Genomic DNA, 16,606 nt, shown 5'->3' with positions numbered 1-16,606 from the left:
GCAACTGCATTTGGTTACATGCGATTCATAAATTATGCAGGCGCTAACAACTACAACCAATTTAGGATTTCCTACTTTCAGGCTCATCCGATTTTGTAAAACATATTTTTGCGGATGCAGGAAAGTCAGTGGCAGGGCAATGCCATTTTTAAAATAATGAAGACGTCAAACAACTAAAAACCAGCTTGAATTACAAGCATGTGCATTTATAATAAAATAACTGTAACTTTATGCGCGGAACAAAATTGCTATGCCTACAAAATAGCTTGGTGCTATTACTTTTTCACATTTTTGTGGCGGGTATACTAAGTTTGTCATTTCTGCGTTTCAGCAAGAAAAAGTAGTTTGTGAAAAGCCTTAGACTAGTCAGTGTCTTAGGCCCAGCATCTGTACAGAGCATGTCTAATAATGAAAGCTAACTGCATGGGACGTCGCTATCGCTCTTCAGATGGCTCGCCAGAGGGCCAGAACCGACAAATGAAGCACGTCACAAGGGCCATTCTTCTCCCCGCAGACGGATTCCAGACCAGCTCCCGCCAGCATAAACTCCAGCAGAACGCTGCGCCATCCCCACAGTGCTGCACCGGAGCATGACGCAGTCGTTGCCATGGTAACGCCGTCGGTCACTGATTGGGTCTCTTGTTGCACCGGTGCGGCGGCGTATGACGTACCGAGCAGTACGGAACATAATTTTCGGATCGTGTTGCCAATCTGGCGCTTGCCGTGGGTCTGGGTCCAGGGCACGGCTCGATACGGCGTGCCACGTTCGTCTTGAAGGTCTGGCACTGGAAGAGAGAGAGAGAGAGAGAGAGAGAGAGAGAGAGGAGAGAGGAGAGAGAGAGAGAGAGAGAGAGAGAGAGAGAGAGAGAGAGAGAGAGAGAGAGAGAGAGAGAGAGAGAGAGAGAGAGGAGAGAGAGAGAGAGAGAGAGAGAGAGAGAGAGAGAGAGAGAGAGAGGAGAGAGAGGAGAGAGAGAGAGAGAGAGAGAGAGAGAGAGAGAGAGAGAGAGAGAGAGAGGAAAAGCCTTTTCAAGGGGCTGAGGAATCTGTCGAACTTTCAGGTCCGAACTTAATATATTTCACTACCTACACTACCTACCGCGCCCCTCTTTTCAGCAACGTGGTTCTTCTCCTGCCCCTCTAGACTCCCATCCGCGCCCACACTCCCCCGCCCTGGCATGCTGACGCCCTGGACAACCCGTCGGTCGCCGTGACCCGGTGTGCTCACCGATATCGTCGTTGTCTGAGGAGCTGTCGTACTGGCGCGTCCTCCAGTCGGCGCCCCGGGAGCGTGGCCCTGCCCGGCCGCCGGGCGAGGAGACCGACCGCTGGCTGCCGCGCCCCTCCATCTCCCGAGTCGGCTCACTGCGGCACACAGGGAGCAGAGGCGTCAGTGTGCGGTACGCCGGGAGCAGAGGAGTCAGTGTGCGGCACGCGGGGAGCAGAGGCGTCAGTGTGCGCCACGCACGGAGCAGAGGCGTCAGTGTGTGGCACGCAGGGAGCAGAGGCGTCAGTGTGCGGTACGGGGTGGAGTAGCAGCGTCAGCGTGCGGCACGCCGGGAGCACAAGAGTCAGTGAGCGGCATGCGGAGGAGCCGCAGGTCAGGGTGCGGCACGCAGAGAGGCAGCGCAAGCGGAGGGCAGCGGCATCAGTACGCGGCGCACATGGGGACGTTGATATCAGCACTAACACATCAGAAAAAGGAAAAACAGTGTTGACACCGTGAGACGGGAATGGAAATGCTGGGGTACGCCGGGTAACAATAAAAAATCGGAATATGACAACGTAAAACTGAAGCTCAAGATAAGTATCTTTTTTCTTGTTCTCTGTTGTCTAGCGATAGCACTTTTCCCTGGCGCCATTCCCAGGTGAGTGGGCGTGAGATATATCACCCGTCTTGACCCTGACGTTCTCTATTTAATTTCGCCATGTTCATGAACTTAGGAAGTATTGTTCAGATTACTATAGCTCTAAAGCTCCCCGTGCTTGACGGTGCACTTCACTCTGTTCTTGGCGCCCTTTGGACTTCAACCCCTTATACTCTGTGCACAAAGCAAGTTGCGATACAAATATCGAGCTAGCGTAATGTGCGCAAAATGTGCAAGTAGCGTGACATGCTTGAAATGGAGTATAATATGTGAGCCTGACGCGTGTGTCGTGCTGCAAATACGTGACTGTGGTGCTCCGCCTACCGACCACTTGCAAACGGTCACAGTTAGGGGGTAATGCCAGGGCCGACAGTGTCAGGCGCTCCACGCTCCATTAAACAAACATATATTCCATATCCTTTCAAACCAAATAAAAGTGTTGAGTGTATGCACACACGAATAACAGTAAAAGAAAATTAATACGGCCGGTGAACGAGTCCTTGTCAGCGCATTACACAGGATTTGTTGGGGCCCATATTGCCGTCATCTGCGCTTCAGGATTGCTATAACTCCGCTTCACCACCGGCAAACAGCGACTTCCACCAACTAGTTAAAGCCAGGTAACAGGCGATAAACCGGTCGGGGCCGAGGCCGGGTCAGGGCGTGTCGACCAGGCGGCGAGGGCGGGGTCTCGTGTAAGCCAGCGCCTGGCACCGGCCCGACTATAATCTCATTTACTACTCGGGCACTCCTGCTCAACCCAAATCACGAGCACGTGTTCCCGAGGTCTACGGGCCTCATTAACGTCTATTAAGGCGTTGTTACTGGACTAACGTGGTGTAAGGTATACGAGCTTCACCGTGCAATCGCGTCGTTGTGTACATTACATGTACACTACATGACATAAATTTACATTACATATACGTCATGTTCAAGTTATGAACGCCACAGAGATATTCTAAGGTGTAATTTGTCTTTGTAGCCTGTGTGGTTTATCGTGGCATCGTTCAAAACAGAAACTTCGCGTACATCTCTAGGCTGAAAAAATCGCCATACTCTGGCATTATAATTTACAGCACATGTGCTCAAATTAATGGATTTAAAAAGCTGCCCACACACAGTCCATGCGACGAGAGGGTGTGCGTTTATCTTGGAATCTAGCATTTTAGATAAGCAATACCTTTATGATAATGTCAAAACCATTACCTGCAGCTGGTCATGCACGGTGCGTCAAAGTCTCTAGAAACGGCAGATGGCGTGTGACCCCCCCATTGTGCGTGTTGTCAAATGTTGATAAAATCTTGCTATGAGGAAATGATCTACTTCAAAAACTGTTAGTCCGACACTTTTCAGAGATGTTCTTTCACCGCCGTAGTTCAGCACATGGTGTATCTATGCATGCTGTTTGCAAAAAGTGAGTTAGAAGAAAATTACATATTTATCGTTCACTTTACAATGACGTTACTTGAGCATTTCTTGTAGTCTTTGTATTGAATCTTTAACCCATCCATGAAGTATGGATTTTCAGATTTAACGCCATCATGAGCAAGATATAAACCATTGATTTTCTACGAATATCCTGTTTGCTGGACATCATGGCTCGGGTCAGAAGCCCATGGTAGGTGCACGTGCTGAGGAGCTGGTCATCAACCCTTTCCTTCTCCCGTCTCGCTCGCCTGTCGAAGTTTATCACCACCTCCCCACCTCTCCCCCTGCTATTGTTCGGCTCACCTCTAGACGGGCGAGGTCGCCAGGGAGGTCCGAAACCTAGGGACGCAAAAAATAATCACTTCTCCGGCGGCGGAGCTCAGGTAACGGGTCGCCTGGGAAATCAATTAAGCCCCGGATATTTTTATGGGGTTGGCAACGGAAGGGTCGGAGACACCACAATACGACGCAGAGCGCCACACCGAGTAAAGTCACGATGATGAAGTCACGACCGAGTGAAGTGGATGGTCACGACCGCCAGACCGGGTGACGTCGCGTGGAGCAAGCGGTGGCCGACGTGGAATGTACGGTGAACGGACATAGTGACTATGAAAATGACGTGAAAATGACGGTGTATGTGATTGCCGACTTCGACTGCTCCAATACACAGGGTGCACATTAAACGTGACTCATCAGTGCACGATTGATGCAATATGACAGAGCAAGGGTCTGCAACCATGCAAGTATAATGATAATTATGACTCTCATTCGGTTAGGGGGTGACACATTTATGTAGACATATTTCGAATGGCACCAGGGATTAGCACAGCGAACCACACCAGTGGAATTTTCTGTAATATGCTCCTGCGGTTACTGTCAACAAGCTAATGAGCGGTGTGTTTGGGTCATGCACCTTTGTAATTTGAGGCTCTCTCACTCAGGGTTCCGTTCTAAAAGTTGGAGCTATGTGAGCTGTCCCGTTCTAAAAGCTGGAGCCAAGTGAGCTGTCCGTGCGGTCTAACATCAAAGTGACCACAGATACTTCAAGGTTACAGGTAGGTCCAATATATGAGCAATTGGTAGTGTTCGGTAATAAAAAGTCATGAGATGGAAGCGAACAACTTCGCCACAATAGTACACGCTTAGCTTAAGATTTACGGCTGGAGACCTTTGCTTTTTTTTGGAAACTGTGGAAACCATTCCCAGCGCACCTTCTCCTCAAACCGTAGCCTTATCTGCGTCCGTTTTCACAAGGCCAGCAACTGCAACGACTGAGGTTCTTGGGATCTGCCGTTGAAGGTTCTGGTTGGACACAAAACAGCGGCAGCTCTAGGACGTGTTTCACCAAATTTTAAGAGTCATATGACCTTAAAATAGTTACACGTCAGTCTCCTGTGTAGCTGCTTTGTTCTCATCAAGCTTTCTTCGCCCGTGAGATCACAGCCAGTTGTCCGCTGGCAAAGCTGAGTCCTCGCCGTGCCTCTCTTTGACATGAAGAGCAGCCAATAGATCCACGATCAACCCGCACCAGGGTCACAGCGGCGCGCGTTCTCGCATGTCCAGGATAAAGCGCTGCGCAGCAACGTCAGCCGTCCGTGGACGGCGAAGGACGCGTACGACATCCGGTGTGCTGCGAGAGTCGCAAGGTGCTTTTGGGCTGCTGTGTAGCAATGCTTTTTTATCGCGTCATGGAATGTGTGGGCGTTAGCTGGTAGATATGAGCAGCGTTATGAGAGTATTTCGCATGAAAACGAACTGGTGTTATATGTAACAAATGCTCCGGGGTGTCCGAAGTCACAGAAGCGCCTGCTCCTGAGTCTGCTCCTCGTTCTGTTCCGTGCGTTCAGTTAGGGTGACCTGCAGTCGTATGCGCAATCCAAGGCTGTGAAGTGTCAGGAAATTCATGGCTCGAGGGGGTGGTGGGATCGCGCAGCCACCTGGATCGGGCCGCCGCACAGGTGAACGGGGTTGTCGGCCGGGTGCTGGACGTGGGGATACTGTTCCGGTGGACACCTGTGTAGAGCGGCACAGCATATCAGGACAGGTGCAGGCGAGGCAGTATGAGACAATTATCGAATGATTGGATCTGGATTCTGGATGCGCTACTAGGGGACTATGGGAAGGGGAAATGTGGGTAAACCGGTAGTTGGTTGCAATGATTTACATGCATTATAGTAAAAGGCAGTGATTTTTTGTTCGCTGATGGCGAACTGTGTCATTAACGAATTGCTGTAGGCGTGTCGGCGGTTGAATCGGTCATAAAGATGAATTCTCTAAGCAGTTGTTACTGTCAAGCGTTAGCACCATCTTTTGGGTCGAAATTTAAGTGCACAAATTGGGCGTGACGGAATCGGAACATTACGCCAAGTTTGCTAATTTCCCACAATGCCTTAATTCTTCATTTGAAATGATCATTTCTTTAGCGGAACTGTTGTTGATAAAATTTTGATTCATTTTATATAAGATAGGATTCCAATCACAAGCACTAACCTAGAAATTTAATTTCCGCAAAAACCCGTCACTTCCGGCTTGAGTGCGTTCAGTAAACTGTGTCAGCCTACAACGGCGTTCAACATTCGAACCGCCACGCGCGCGGTGAGTTCGTTAGACCGCTGGACCCGATGGGCTGGCTACCTGCAGACCAATGGCTGCCGTTATGTTTAGGGTTAAGTAGTCTTGCTCACAGCTATGGCCAGCCATGCCGTTTTGGAAATGTATCCCAAATCACATGTTGTATGTTGTTGTACGACGAAGTATGCTTTGGGGTGACGGCAAATTTCGCACGGAAGCTATGAAGCGGCCAAATTCCGTTTGGGAGGGATGGATCCTAAATTTGTTGTCAAATGCGCCAGAATAAGGTGCATTGCTTTAAAATATTACCATCGTGTTGGAAACGGGGGTGCCGGCAATCCAGTGCTGCCAAGCTGCGTGTCTGCAAAGCAGAGGTGCAGGGTTCGATTCCCAGCGGTGGCGCCCTTACTGCCAGGATAAGAGGCGTGCGACACCAGATAGCCTCATCAGCTGAGTGCGTCGTTAAGCTTTAATGGCAGACGAATGCATTGAACGCAGACACGGCTCTGTTAGTTCCCTTGGATTCGTACCTCTAGATGATCTACGTAGACGTTCTAGCGTCATGAACACATTATTTAGTCTGATGCATTGTTCCTGTCGGATTTTTATAATAATCTCCAAAAATTACAATTCCTTAACGACACGATTCGCATATAAATCAGGAGTGGATGACGTCAATTTTAAAACATTTTTAGGTTAATAAAATACTTGCAAATTATCGGTCCACTCGGGGTGGCATGTTAGGAGAAGGGTTAACAGGGATTTGATATAACCCCCACTCCGTCGCAGACAAAACAGCAGGCTAAACCTGCTGCTCCCCCCCCTCAGCTTTATTTCCACAGCGTTCGTAATGTCACTGTTCCGCACTTGGAAGTAGAGCATTCAAGGTAATGAACAATTTTAGTTGTGCGGGTTGCGGCTTTTGCGCTCAGGTCCTATGCGACACGGTTGCATGACTAAACTCCATCAACCTTAGGTCGAAGCACGAAAGGAAAGGTGCTGGTAACCCACACTTCCCCTTAAATTTTAAGACGCATCAACAGCCAAGGCAATAGTTATGGGATGCCCTCAGTCAACATATATCTATGACATTTGTATATTTGTGCAGACTGGGCACCTCAAGAACCCGTGAGGCTTTCTATGAGTCTTTTTCAAAATGTTTCCATGTGTTCTGATAGCCTTTACATGCCGCGCTGTGCTTTCTTCCACTTAATTTATGTGTCCGTAACTGGGTCCAGCGAAGCTCATTATAAATAACGAGCACGTTTAGAAACAACTGCGCCAAGTGCCATAGCAAAGCACCGCTTCAAGTCTCAAGCCATTACGCCACGCTTGAAGTGTAGTGCACTTTAACAAAACGGCAGACAGAATCCCTACGTCTGTTTTCGGCAGTGAGCCCTCTTAGCCGCAGGTGTCAAATGCTGTTGATAAAATAACCGACGCACGAGTACTATTTATCGGTAAGATACTCGCCAAGATTTCGTGGTGGCATTTACTGAGCGGCCATTGCAATGGACGGTCCTCCGACCAATGGCCTGTCCCCAGCGGAGCGAGCCACACAAAGGTCACCGTGATCGCTGTCCGACGGCCAGCATATGCACAAGCGAGTCAGGCCAGCGCTCACACAAGCCTCGCCCGTAAAGCCGGCGGGGGAAGGGGGAGGGGTGACTGCCGCCGCTCGAGCTTCCGTGCACAGCCGCAATCGGGCCCGGCGCCACAAGCGAGTGGCGCGTCGCGGCCGGCGCCGGGCCTCGGCACGAGGTGCGACGCGTGCCGCCGGACGCCCGCCCAATTCATCAGCGCCGGAAACGGACCGAGTTACGGCCGGGGGGCGGCCCGGGCCGGCCCACTTGAGCCAAACAGCCCTCACTCAGCGCACAGGGGTGGCACCGAGCTGGTCTCTGCTCGGGGGACGCGTCTACCACCCTCAGACCACCGAACTGCGCACTGGTACCCGTCCTCGAGTGATAGCATGCAGGCTGACTGAATGGGGATATATTGCAGTAGGTACAAGCACGCTGCTAGCCACAGTGGCGCAGCAAATGGGTTTATGGGGCTTTAGCTCCCCTCGCCAGGTTCGAGCGCAGTTATTTACCACGACATTACTAAATATAATTCTGGAATCTGGTGGCCAGGAAAACTATGTTGGTTTTAAATCTCATAGACGCTACCATAAACAGTAATATACAGAGTCCAACAACCATGATTAGGCAACAAGACTACCGGATACCCGAGTGAATATGTATGTACGGTACGCAGCTGAAGCAATTATTTACGACATCAGAAAAACCGACATCGAAAGCTCATTGATACGCTAGGTAATGTGCCTTTTAGCGTATATGCGGCCTGCTAGCCTGGTCAGTGAGAAGGTACTGCTATTGGAACTGGGACTCGCTGGTGAAAATTAGTTTGTCTCAAATCATGGCAGCCCCTGCCATCGCAAAGTCTGGCTGCACCCGTGGTGACGCGTGCATTAGTTGGAAAGACAGATCACTGTCGTTTAGGTGCCATAAATTACCCACTTTTCTTACACTGTTTGCATTTTGGTTTTGGTTTTCAACTGCATGCTCAACTGTTGTCTTGGAGAGAACAAATAATCAATATCACGGTGCTCGCATGCTTTGTTCACATACCAACAGAAGCGACAACCCGGGAGCACTGTGCACGCGCGCCCTCTTTTGTTTGACGAAAGTTCCAAATAAACACTACGCCCGCCTGTAACCTGGCCGCCAGTCGAAGAGTCAGATCACACTCAGCTGCCCCACAGCTAACAGCACGACCAGCGGACTGCTGTGCCGGCAGTCAGTCACCTTTACTCCGCAACTGCACGGCGCAATATGCAGAGGCCGCCTGTGCTCTGAAACTACGCGGTCATCTCCACCCATTACCGGCCACCTCTGCACTGCAGCTGCTCAATGATCCCTGCGGTGTAGCGTTTCCTCCGTCATGTGGCCACCCGCCGGCTCCCTCTGCCTCGGCTGGCCGGCGTGGCTCTGTGGAGTCTCCATCGCCTCCCTCTGCCTCGGCCGGCCGGCGTGGCTCTGTGGAGCCTCCACCGCCTCCTTCTGCCTCGGCCGGCCGGCGCGGCTCTGTGAAGCACACCTCCGCCTCCTTCTGCCTCGGCCGGCTGGCGCGGCTCTGTGGAGCCCTCCACCGCCTCCCTCTGCCTCGGCCGGCCGGCGCGGCTCTGTGAAGCACACCTCCGCCTCTCTGCCGCTGGCAGCGCGCTTTGCATGGCTCCCAGCCCGGAGACGCGCCAGGCTGGGATACGCCCGCGCCACCGGACTCTAATCCCGTTACCCGGCTAATGGACCGCGCCTGCTCCGAGTCGGCACGCGCGCGCGCGCCCGCGCCCGGCTGCGCCTGGCGCGAGCGGCGGGCGGCAGCGTCGAGCCGCGCCGCCCGCGGGGCGCGACAAACAATGGGCGGCGCGCGACGCGACGGATCAACGCTCATCGCGCCATTCGCATGCGTTTGATGCGGTATCGACCGTCCGCGCGCGGCGCGCAAACAGCGCGGGATGGAGTGGTTGCGGGGGCGTGATGGTCGGCAGGCGGCGGGACTCGACACGACCCGCGGCGACGGCGCCAAACTCCGGAGGGGCTGATGGATGAGGCACGGAGCGCGTCCGGCGTGTGGAGGCCACCCTGCTAGCTGGAGAGCGCGTCAAAGGATGAAAAGACTCGATCGCGGACCGCCAATTGTGTCGATCGTTTCTGTTGATTTCGCGGTTTCACAGACTGGAGGAGGAAGGCGTCTGGAGGCGGCGCGAGGCGAGTGGGTGAAGAGGCGGGCGGTTGATCGGAGTGCACGGTGACAGGCTGCCATCAGCACGAATCGCCGGAGATGATCACGATAGCGCTTGCTCGCGTCGCGATGAACGCTATTGATCTTATCAGCAGGTGGCCGAGAGGACCCTGTTATCCCGCTGTTCGCTCCTGGCTGCGCATCAGGCGGGAGGACGCCATTTGACACGTGCAGCGCGGCGGCAGGGACGGAGCCAAGTCCGATTAGCACTGCCGCCCGGGGGCAGGGGCTAGCATCCCCAGGGCATGTCATGCCATATTTGATGCAGTACGGAGGGGAGGGGCATAAGCTGGACGCAATGTCGCGCCCCGACGCACATTGGTGATGGGACCAGCGGAAAATCGTTACGGCATCAAAAGGGACACGACAGCGATGGGAAGCAAAGCCGTAATGAGCAATCGGAATAATGCAATGGGGAATGATGAGCAATCTGTCACCCAGCCTGCGGTGGGTTGGCGCCAGTTACCAGAACTCTCCGAGGACTTGCGCACAGATATTATGTATGTGCCGCTAATACGCTTGTGGTAGCGTTACCACGCATGCGCGCACACGGCAATCAGCGCCGTTTGACTGCCGCCCCCTTAACCCGCGACTGTCGGCCCTGCACGTGCTGAGGCAGTCTCGACACTGGCAATGAGCAGCGCTCAAGGAGAAAGCAAATCGTAGGCGCAGTAAGCCGGAAGAGTGCCTTGATCTGAAGTGCTGCTGCGTTTGCTAAGAGGGTCGCGTGCCTTTTAGTCCGTATTTGTTAATAGATAAACAATCAGATCTCAGCAGAGCTGTGGCGGTATAAGCAGCCGCGGTGCTGCGTAGGTCGATGCCTCCTTCTTTTAAATTTGCCACGCACCGTGATTTTATCATTCGTGATCCACCATCCTCTTTCAGTGTTATTTCCTGTTTAGTATTCAAAGTTCAATGCATGACAATTGTGGTGGTCGCTTTCATGCGCCGCTCGATAGATCAGATAAAGAAAGCACATTTGCACTGAAATAAAGTTGACCTTTTATGGTCCCGCAATCACAGATGATGAAAACCATCACAGATTCAGCTATCACAAATTTCTGGGTATGGCGTCGAACACGGTTAAACACAATGCAGGAGTAATCTTGATGTAAGTGATGTTTAAGATGGCGTCAGAATGGTTGTGTAAATCAAAAACTACATGCTGGCAGATTTTGTCATAGCCATGCTATCACGGCAGATGTGAAGCAACATATGGCCAGGACATGGCGGCAGCCGACGGCTGCTGGAGATGGTCCTGTTCCGAACGGCCAGAGCGCACCGGCCTCGTCCCCTGCTTGCCGCGCGTGCGGCGACCGGTGACCTCTCAGGCGGTGGGGCCCGCTCGCCCGGGGAAGACGTGCCCGGGCCGCCCACTCGTTCCTAGCGGGCCTGCACAGCGTGGGCAGTGCGTGTGCGTGTGCGCCGAGAATGGAGACCTGGCTGGAGCGTGGTCTGTCGGAACGTAGTCAGACGGGTGCGGGGGCGACGGGAGACCTGACTGGAGACACGGCCTGCTGTACTGCGATCAGACGGGTGCGGGGGAGAGGGAAGGCCCGGCTGGAGACGAGGCCTGTCGGACTGCGATCAGACGGGTGCGGGGGCGAGGGGAGACCTGGCTGGAGACATGGCCTGCTGTACTGCGGTCAGACGGGTGCGGGGGTAGGGGGAGACCTGGCTGGAGACATGGCCTGTCTGTACTGCGATCAGACGGGTGCGGGGGCGAGGGGAGACCTGGCTGGAGACACGGCCTGCTGTACTGCGATCAGACGGGTGCGGGGCGATCTGAGGTGTGGGCGCGACAGCACTGGTGGTGGCCAGCCGCGTGGCAACCCGTCAGCTGCCAGCTGTGACGGTGACGGTGACGGTGGCGGTGGTGATATTGCTCAGACGCCTGCGAGCCTGGCCAGCGCCACACGGCGGACAAGACGTGTACAGCAGTGTGAGAACTGACACATTCGCCGGGACTCGTCGGGGCTCCAGACGATAAAGCATGTGTTCGGTGGCACCTTTGAATAAGCTCACCAAAACCCTCAAACGCGAGTTGTAACATTTCTTCTGCTGACTACGCGGCCTGCGCGTCCTATCGCGAGGGTGGTTCTGGCAAGAGCTGCGCACACACTTTCAGGCGGTGGACTTTCTTCCGTGTTGCTGTCGGCATCTTGCGGGAACGGACTGATAAATTTGCTTAAATCAGTCCTGTTAAGCCATTAGCCAAGGGCGGGTGTGCCACTTTCTAAAATCGGTTGAGGGGCTGAGCCAAAAAAAGTAGACCTAGCTCGTGTCAAACCCTCATTTCTACCCGAATTCGACCACTTTTGTTTGGGCCCCTGATGTCAAAATTAAATTTCAAAACATTTATGGAGTTGGTCAGTTGCAAAACATTTTGATGTTGAGAACAAAAGCATTTGAAACTGATGTAATAATGTAATAATGATATAGATAGTGATAAGTTTAGGTACCTCATGTACCAGCAGTCCAGACACTTGCTGCATTTCATTGGCCCGGTATTCCATTGTTTGCTCATATGCACTGGGGGGATCAGAAGAGTATTGAAGGGGCTCAAGGCAGTATTGGGAAGGGGGGAGGTGGCTTACCCCCCTTCCCCCGAAAGTACACAATTGACAACCCTGGTCATTGGGTATATTTTGAACACGTCACAGATAATTTGTTTTTGTACCGCACGTGCGTGGTTGACTGGAGACTTCTGATTTTGTCGTTAATTGCATTTTCCCGTCGCATTTGGTCTTTTCAAAATGATTTAAAAGCCGCAGATAAAAGTCGTGGGATAAATAATGAAATGACAACGCCCGTAAGGCTGTGTTTTATCTTCAGTGTGGTATCATAAAATTGTCATGGTGGCGTATTTTCGTTTTACGCTCCTGATTTATTCCCATGGTACTTGAGCGAACCACTCAACCAACTAGTTATCGCCACCGTCGTTGCCAACATAAATATGGCATCTCTGAACGAAGTCGTACCGGTCGTCTCGGAACCTCCTATGGGGGACGATTTTCATTATCGCACCAGAAAACCTTCACATGCCCCCGCTTTCACGCGTTACCAATGCGTGCCCATCAACATGCGTTGATAGGAATCTAACTATTTTCGATACCATTGTCAGCGACGTCCACACACATCGCGCGCTATATCCGGACCTGTCCCCATCAGCCTGTCGTCCACGAACACGACACGTCTGCCCGGGGTGTAGCACAGCCGTGCTCCGTTTGCGACGCATGCAGCCTTGCATGCCGATGTCAACGCCCCTGTCACAACACGGGCGCCACGCTAAGACCTCAGTCATGTCTCGGTCTTATCTAGATTAACCCGGTGCTATGACGACCCATTCAAGCCATATTCGAGGGAGACAGGCCATATCAAAGATTTAGTGTCGGCGTTCTCTTATCGCCGTCTTTAGCATCGATTCAGGTGGTAATTACGTCCTAATGAATGCCCGCGGCCGGCGACTAAAGCTAACCGCTAATGACTCCGACACTGGTGACATTAGCGACAAAGGCGACACAGGCGACGCTGTACCGTTGGTGACACTGTGGCTTTGGCTACCCTGGCGGCAGTAGCCACGTGACGCGAGCAACATCAGTGACGTTGGACACATGGCGACACAAGCGGCTCGGCACAGAATAGCGAGGCTGGTGGCAGGAGCCGCGCCGTCCGATCCCCAAGCTGCGTCACCCGTCGGGCATTCCGCGGGGGGGGGGCGGGGGCGGGGGAGAGGGAGGGGAGCCGCCACCCCTCCGGTCCATATGTCACGCCGTATTGGTCCAATGGGGGTGAGAAATGATGAGAGGACCGGGCCGGTGATAAATGGTGGGCGTCGCCCCGCGGCGCGGCTCCTGTTCGTCAGACGTCGCGCCGCCGCCGCCGCCGCCCGGTGGCAGGCGGCCAAGGAGCGGATAACCCGCGCCCCGCCCCTCCCCCCCCCCCGCACCAGCGCGAGCAGACCCGGCCGACCGCAGCTGTGCAGACCAGTACCGACCGCCCTCCAACCTGGCTCACGATTGGAACGGACGGCCGGAATCAGACGCAAGGGCAGGTCAACAGCACGGCTGACGAACCGTCACCGGACGGGCTGCGTGCACGGTGGCTGAACGTGCAAGCGAAGCTCAATCTAGCCAGCTCAATCTAGTTCAATCTGGCTTCGTGGAACTCTTTGTTCAGGATTACCGCAACCGATTCATCGTTCTTTCCTCCAGGCAGCTTGAGGAGATAGTCCGAGAAAAAAGTGATGTCGTCAGTGCCATGCCGTCGGCTGAGACCGTCCAAAACATGTGCGATTTCAGCGCGGTCGCTCTCCTGGGCGTAGTTAACCTGTTTGAGTGGGAGGGCAAGCGCACCTGTTAGCAATGCTCCGTGATCCGGGCCGGGTCTGATGAATTGACCGCCTCATGTATCAGGCTGTTGGCAGTGTTGCGTGATGCCAGGCCGGGTCTGGTGATTTGACCGCCTCATGTATCAGGCTGTTGGCAGTGTTCCGTGATGCCCGGCAGGGTCTCGCGATTTGACCTTTTCATGTATCAGGCTGTTGCCAATGTTCCGTGACACCCGACCGGGTTCGTGATTTGACCGCCTCATGTATGAGGCTGAGAAGCATCGGTGCCGTTCACACCGCACATGGCCCTGGGCAAAGGGCACGCTTGTCACGGCCATTTGACAAAATCCACCGTACTCCGTTTGATAGCTGGCATGGCGCGTTGGTAATGCATGACTGTACCATTTGATCATGACCATGGTTTGGGAGACATGACATAGGATACAATGTGATTATGGTTTCGCGTGTATCCTCCTGGTGATGATTTGGAAAACATCAGCTCGAGTATAAGTTCTGTCGACTGAGCAATACCGCATCATGTGCCAAGGGAGGGGCGGAAAACGGTTATTCGCCGGCCGGCCGGTGCTTGAGGCGATTTGCATAATACATAACAAAGGCTAGAAGAAAGCAAAAGGCGTGCGATAGCGGACAGAGCTTGCTTTGTAGCTGAACCATCCAACCAACCCAAAACTGAATGCATAAACATTGCTGTCACTTATCCTCCAAGACAACCGTTCTGATATGTTTCTACATTTGCTTGGCTGTGTTGGGAGCACAAAGTATTAAGTCCAAGCCACCCACAAGCCATAGCATTTCCAAATGGATCGCACCCAGCACATGATCATGGTTAGTAATGCCTCGGGTTTGAAATGATCTGGGCCCCGCCAGGCACTGTTTTCTTACAAAAAACAACATATATTTATCCTTCATTCTTACCAGCGTTTTTCCTTCTTCCTCACATTTCGCAATGCCTTGTCGTTTCCCTTTTCCTAGTATGCACTGCCGCTGTCTATCAGTTATGGGATGAAAAACCTAGCATCTTACATGCATCACGACATATCACACCAGGGACGAGAAAAACCAAAACACGAGCATTGTGTTTCAAAAGCAGACTGATTTGAATATAGCTTTCGACCTTTTGGCGACCTAAAGCCGCAATTCTACTGAAAAATGCTTTAAATTTTGCAAAACTTGTCTATCGAACCAAGCATTACTGGATTTGTTATCTCATCTCCCAGTATGCGTTCCCAATGTTAACATTGTGGGCTGTGTCCGGCATCAATAAAGCAATGCCCATACTTTATCAGCGGCAAAATTGAAGTGTCAAAACCAAGGTCGGCTGAGCCTAATTTCGGACACTGATCGACCCGGTGCGGCGTGGCTGCTGCCACGGGCTCGGGTTCGGGCTCGGGCTCGGGCTCGGGCTCGGGCTCGGGCTCGGGCTCGGGCTCGGGCTCGGGCTCGGGCTCGGGCTCGGGCTCGGGCTCGGGCTCGGGCTCGGGCTCGGGCTCGGGCTCGGGCTTGGGCTCGGGCTCGGGCTCGGGCTTGGGTTCAGGCTCGGGCTCGAGCTCGGGCTCGGGCTCGGGCTCGGGCTCGGGCTCGGGCTCGGGCTCGGGCTCGGGCTCGGGCTCGGGCTCGGGCTCGGGCTGAGCCACAGGCTCGGGTTTATCCCGCTGAATTCGTTTGCGCCGCCGCCAGAGCAGCGGCCATTCCTCCGAGAGGGGCTCAAGCTGCCGCACGGCCGGTATCGCCGCTCTGCAGCCGCAGACGAAGGCTCAAGGCTGTCAGCAGCTCCGCACCGTCAGATGGCCCCCTCACCGACGCCACACGCCATCCGCGCGGCCAGAGGGTGGCAAGGAGCGCTGGGTACATGGCTGCACGAACGACACGGCTTCAATTAGTGGATTAAGGGACAAATGTAAGATGGATGACAGCGTACAAGGATTTTGCCGCGTGATCATTCAATGCTACATTGACAGTCTTGAAACCGTCGCGACCATCTCACGTAGCGGGCTGAGCTTGAGTTTGCCGATGTGCCGAGCTCAAACTTGCTGCCTTGAACGTGATACATAACATTTATTCTACAAACGTCTATGTGCTATGAATAGCCTCCACTGACACCCTACGTGGGAGTAATCCAAGCGTAGCCGGTCCAGGCACGTCAAACAGTAATAGAGCCGACGCTGGGCAAGTGCCTCAAGTTGCACAAGGTGGAAGGCCACGGCAGACGTATGCTCGTTGCAGCCCGCGGGCTGAGGTGGTTTACGAACGCCCAACTTGCGTTTAGCACCGTCCTAAACCGCAAGTTTGCCAACAGCAACTGAACAAGAGCTGGCTCGTTCGTCTGGATTTTCGGTCGGACGCGGGTTTTACCGAAGGCCGATGTCCGGTGAGCGCGTTCATTTGTCTCCGCTGACGGCGTCCGGAAGTGACAGGCCCCCTCGCGCTGATGTCGACTTCTTTCGCGGACTCGGCGAGGGGCTCAGGCAAGGGAAGTCACCCCGCCCGCGCGCGCCGTCAAACCAACAGGGGGAGGGAGCTGTATAGCCGGCTGCCGTCTCCCTGCTTCGATCCCAGAGGAAGTTCCGCAGAGGGTTCGTCGCTT

At 53.6% G+C, this 16,606-nt stretch overlaps 1 protein-coding gene across 1 annotated transcript in view; it reads right to left on the bottom strand.

Annotated features, from left to right (window-relative positions):
- LOC119091641 (uncharacterized) overlaps positions 1–16,606 on the bottom strand; it is a 49,983-nt gene that overhangs the window by 11,528 nt on the left and 21,849 nt on the right. Inside the window, exon 2 of the mRNA XM_037214447.1 lies at positions 1,226–1,362. Within this exon, the coding sequence (XP_037070342.1) occupies positions 1,226–1,346 (121 nt within the window). The 5' untranslated portion in view covers positions 1,347–1,362. The remainder of the gene's footprint in view (positions 1–1,225; positions 1,363–16,606) is intronic.

This window comes from Pollicipes pollicipes, unplaced genomic scaffold (assembly GCF_011947565.3).
Source record: "Pollicipes pollicipes isolate AB1234 unplaced genomic scaffold, Ppol_2.1 Scaffold_3447;HRSCAF=4054_pilon_pilon_pilon, whole genome shotgun sequence".
Taxonomy (NCBI): domain Eukaryota; kingdom Metazoa; phylum Arthropoda; class Thecostraca; order Pollicipedomorpha; family Pollicipedidae; genus Pollicipes; species Pollicipes pollicipes.
Note: the sequence above shows the minus strand (reverse complement) of the source record. Positions and strands in the feature narration are given on the sequence as shown.